A 5,113-nucleotide genomic window follows, 5' to 3' on the forward strand; every position below is an offset into this window, starting at 1 on the left:
GACTCAGCACCATTCCTAACCACACTCTGGCCAGATTTCCAAATACACTGGAGCTTGAAATCTCAATGATCATGTGCTCTAAACAGGGACAGGAATAAATATGTAACACTCAGCATTTATTGAAGGTTTTCAATGTGCCATGAACTCTTCCAAGCATTTCAGATACTTTTTAAAAGTTCTAATGAAATTAAAATGCCCTTGGCTGTTATTGCCATCGAATCCTCAGGGCAACCCTGTCAGGTAGGCATTATTATTCCCAATTTACATTAGGCAACCAAGGCATAGGGCTAAGTTGTTTGTCCAGGCTCTGTCTCCAGGGCCCTAGCTTTTAATTTTTATTCTGTACTGCTGCCTACCAGTGAGATGGCGGATTTCTTTGTTGAGACTAAATATTCCACTGAAGTGGACGTCCTCTGTTGAAACTGAGATAGAAGGCTATCCTATAGAGGTAACTTGCAAGAGGACATTCAGAAAAGTGAGATTCAAAGTTAGCTGGCACAGGAGAGATGCCTGTATGAAATGATGGAGTCTCTTAAGTCGAGAAAGTTTGGAGGTTCCCAAACTTTCTAATTTTTTCATGATATCTTTAGGCTAATATAAATATCAATCAGTTCATTTATATGAAGTAATTAGGTTCAAACAACCTAATAAGTAGTGCTGTCATAACAACTTAATAGTTGTTAGAAAAAAAATAGTAATGTAATGAAAGAAAAAAGATTTGTTTAATTTTTCAGTAACCATAATTACAAGAAATATGCACGTGTTCAATGCAGCAACTACTCAGACTTTAGGGTCAGATTGGACATTGCCACCCTCATTTCTTGTTCTATATTGACTTTTAACCTTGCACTTGCATTTTATTAGAGCAACTGCTAAAAACAGCTTTGCAAAGATATGACATCATCAAAAAGAATATAGTGCAATATAATGTTGAAGTTGCGAACCACCTGGAACTAGCACTTTTGAGATGTTTAGCAGAGTATCACTTTGTTTCCCCTGAAAATTTAAAATACTCCATAGCACCTTGGGAATTCTTTGTGACTAGGGCACCTCGATGCAGTTTGGGAGCTTTCGCAGATCCAGGAGATTTGTTTTTTTGAGGGGGATGTTTGTTTTAGTGACCACTTTATTTTCAGGTAAAACAGTTTAAAAATAAATAATACTGATGTATAAGAGGTGTTGGAAGTATTAAAAGTGGGTCTTCCTGTTCACTAAAATATAAATATGATGATATACTTCTCATTCCTGATATCTATGGTATTTTACTACTTTGGCCACTTGAGACAGAACCAGTTAAGTTAAGCAGATTCGGAGAACTAAGTTGTCCTTCTAAGAATTAAGTTCCTTCCTGGCTCTGAATTTCAGTGACTGTAACCAAATTTTTTTTAAAAAATGGAAATGTAAATTTCCCACAGGTTGGTATTCTTGGTATTTATGTCATTTATCTCCTAGAATTTAAAAAATAGTAGATGATAAAGTCTTAAAATAACACAAGCCCAGCAAAGAATGATGGCTCAGAAATGATTAATACAGGGAACTCTTCCAAAGGATTAGTAAAAAAGAACACTCCTTTCTTTCCCCCACGGGTGAACTTTTGCCTTCTTTTTGAAGCTGACTATTGGAAAAGCTAAAGGTGCTTAGACAGACAGAATGAGAAATAGTTAATCCTCTGACTTCTAGGCTTTGATAACAGTTGTGAAATATAACACATTTTTCTTTTCACTTACACTTGGCAAAAGGGCCAGTGAAACTTGAAATTTGACCTCAAATTAATTTAATCATGGGTCATCACTCTGTCTTCACACCTGGAACATGTACATTTATTTTTCTCTGCCCATCAAAAGAGGCAGAGAAGCTAGGAAAGGCTAGGGGAAACCAACTTAAATGAATTAAGGAACAAAAAGACTTCCCTTTGAGAACAGTTTAAATTTTAGGACTTTAATCCGGAAAGCTGCAGCAGGGTCTGATCAAAGTACAAAATTCTAACTATATAGATCTGAGCACGGAGCCCCTTGAACCTTGAAAGACTTAGATTTCATATAGCAAAAAAAAACAATCCTAGAGTCATAATAGAGGTTAAAGATGTTTGTCCTGCCTCCTCACCTCCTCTCTTAATCTCCTCTGCTGTTATTGTGAAACAATATTTGATTCGTTGTGTCATTTCTGATATTTTTATATTACCTGCATAATTTCTTAGAAAATATTTGTGATTTATTCGTGATATTCTCAATTTGCATCCCTGACCCACTCTCTTGCTTGTCCCAATTTTAAGGAAACAACTTGAAGTTGCTCCATCCCTGTGGTACCATTTACCTTTAGAAAACTACAGAATAAAGCAGTCCTAACTTGCCTCTGGTGTTGATATAGTACCTCTGGGAGTAAACCATGCTGACCTGTCTCGTGCTGTGTTTCCACTGTCTTGCTCACATCGACTCTAGCTATAGTTTGAAAAGCCCAATTAGAAGAGCACGCTAGCTTGTTAATTAAGAGCCTGTGCATCGGTGTTAGAACACTTCCTCTTGAGATTTTTGTTTGCCACTTAGGAGCCCTGTGAGACGGGACAAATCATGTAACTTCTCTTTGCGAGTTGTTGAGAGTAGATGAGATAATGTGTGACCCGCACAAGGCCAGGGCCTTACTAAGCGTGCAAGTCTTATTTTTTCCTCTTTCTTAATTGTTCAAAACTCAGAGGCATTCTATAGAATTTTAGTAGTTTCCAAAACTTTTTAAAGTTTTTACTTTAGGTACATTTAAGCCCGTGTTCATAATTCTGCCATTCTCTTTTTGACATTTAAAGGAAGAGCCTCGACTGGACGTCTTGATCAACAATGCAGGCATCTTCCACTGCCCTCTCATGAGAACGGAAGATGGCTTCGAGATGCAGTTCGGAGTGAACCATCTGGGGCACTTCCTGCTCACTAATCTTCTCCTTGGACTCCTCAAAAGTTCAGCTCCCAGCAGGATTGTGGTAGTTTCTTCCAAACTTTATAAATACGGAGACATCAACTTTGAAGACTTGAACAGCGAACAAAGCTATAGTAAAAGCTTCTGTTACAGTCGGAGCAAACTGGCTAACATTCTCTTTACCAGAGAACTAGCCCGCCGCTTAGAAGGCACAAATGTCACCATCAACGTCTTACACCCTGGTGTCGTGCAGACTAATTTGGGGCAGTACATACACATTCCACTCTTGCTCAAACCCCTTTACCACTTGGTGTCATGGGTTTTTTTCAAAACTCCAGCAGAAGGTGCCCGGACCTCTATCTATTTAGCCTCTTCACCTGAGGTAGAAGGTGTGTCAGGAAAATACTTTGGGGATTGTAAAGAGGAAGAACTACTGCCCAAAGCCATGGATGAGTCTGTGGCAAGAAAACTCTGGGATGTGAGTGAGATCATGGTTGGCATATTAAAATAAGAACAAAGTGTGAGAGAGCTATTTATAAAACTGGGCGTCAGATCGGCGATCAGGAATGGAGTGTTTTGAGCACTTGCTACTTGAAAACAATTTTGGTCTTAAAATAGTACAGCTAAGGTACATATGGATGGTTTGATGTTATGAAAAAGTTATGTTTTGGAGAACAAAATTTCAGAAAAGATGTTATATATAATAAGCATAGCCAATAAGTATAATGAACAATTATATTTTTTTTAATTATAATTAAAAAGCATGGATTACAAATATTAACTCAGTTTGAGACGTTTTTAAAATATCTTTGCGTTTCATGGCCAAAGTGTTAAATATTTTTATTACAGCGTTGGTTTCTGTGTGGGAATAAATGCCTGGTGTGTACGCACAATTCTTAGAATAAATTTACTGATGCAAATTCTTAATTGTCTGTTTCTTTAGAAGTTTCACTGAAATTAGTTCTTTGTCATCTCATCAGCCTGTAGTGATCTTGGTGTGCCAAATGTCCTTTCTTCTCACATCTTGCTTGCTGTTTTAAGAGGTAATATTTCTAAAACCCAAATCTGTGTCATAGTGTCATGTCCCTGCCTACAAACCTGTGGGTTTCTGGTCTTTTTTTTTTTTTTTTTTTTAACCTGCAGACATTTCTTCAAAAGTTTTACTCAAATGTAGAAGCTGAATTGGTAAAACAGGTCATGGTAATGCTGCAGGGGTCAAATGCCCCCAGGCTGTTCCTTAAGGGACTTTGTAGAATATAGTAGTTTATAAACTATTTCTACTTAAACTTTAAACTCCGATATACATTTTAGAATCTCTAGGAACTGCCAAAGCCTTACCTTGTACTCCTACACTCGATTCTGTCCAATAGAACTTTGTACAGTGATAAAAATCTCTGCACTGTTCAATATGGTAGACTCAACATGTTAAGTGTTTGAAATATGACTGAGAACTGAATTTCTAATCTTAAAGAGGCACATGTTTCTGGTGACTGATGTCTTAGCCCATCTCTAGTTATTCCATCGTATAATCCAGTCCTCGATAAAGACCAGTCCCTATTCACTTGCCTCTTGGCCTTTCCTTGTATTCACTCACTGTGAAATACCCTTCTTTTCACTGGGAATACAGCTCACTCTTTAACATTCCCTTCAAATGTGTTCCATTTCCAAGCCCCGTAAGCAGAACCAATTCTCTTTCTGTTTTCATTGCTCTTGGCAGCTTTACTAGGAATTTAGTGCACTAATTATTTTTTCATAAGTCCAGTGAGATAACTGGAATAGGAATTTTCCAAGGAAAGATTTTATTTTTTCTTAAGAATCAAGTATACCTGAGCCACAGTAAACATTTAATAATGATGCTTAAATGAATAATAAGTAAGGAATCAATGATTTGCATACAAATAGTCTAGATAGGAATGCTGTAGGCATCTGTTACCAAAAATAATAATTTCAAGTATTTGTCTAAACTATCTCAATATTGGAAAAAGGAATTATGACACTAAACGATAGACTGAACTACACTGAATGTAAAGACTGCTTTGGTTAGGGCTAATCCTTGATTGGTTATTATTTTTAAGACTTTTTATATCTGGTTACCAGCATCAGTTCCTTTTGAGAATGGTGGCATCTTGGCAGATCATAGAGAAGGTCTGTTTTCTGTTAGAGCATCGGGTTGTGAATAAGGAACATTTCGTGTTTGTATCATCACAGG

The 5,113-nt window shown here is 37.1% G+C and overlaps 1 protein-coding gene across 1 annotated transcript in view; it reads left to right on the forward strand.

Annotated features, from left to right (window-relative positions):
- The window catches only part of LOC105289786 (retinol dehydrogenase 14), a 6,175-nt gene extending 2,344 nt beyond the window's left edge, over window positions 1–3,831 (forward strand). Inside the window, exon 2 of the mRNA XM_011356592.2 lies at window positions 2,798–3,831. Within this exon, the coding sequence (XP_011354894.1) occupies window positions 2,798–3,415 (618 nt within the window). The 3' untranslated portion in view covers window positions 3,416–3,831. The remainder of the gene's footprint in view (window positions 1–2,797) is intronic.
- The last annotated feature ends 1,282 nt before the right edge of the window (window positions 3,832–5,113 follow it).

Source organism: Pteropus vampyrus, unplaced genomic scaffold, assembly GCF_000151845.1.
Source record: "Pteropus vampyrus isolate Shadow unplaced genomic scaffold, Pvam_2.0 Scaffold28, whole genome shotgun sequence".
Lineage (NCBI taxonomy): Eukaryota > Metazoa > Chordata > Mammalia > Chiroptera > Pteropodidae > Pteropus > Pteropus vampyrus.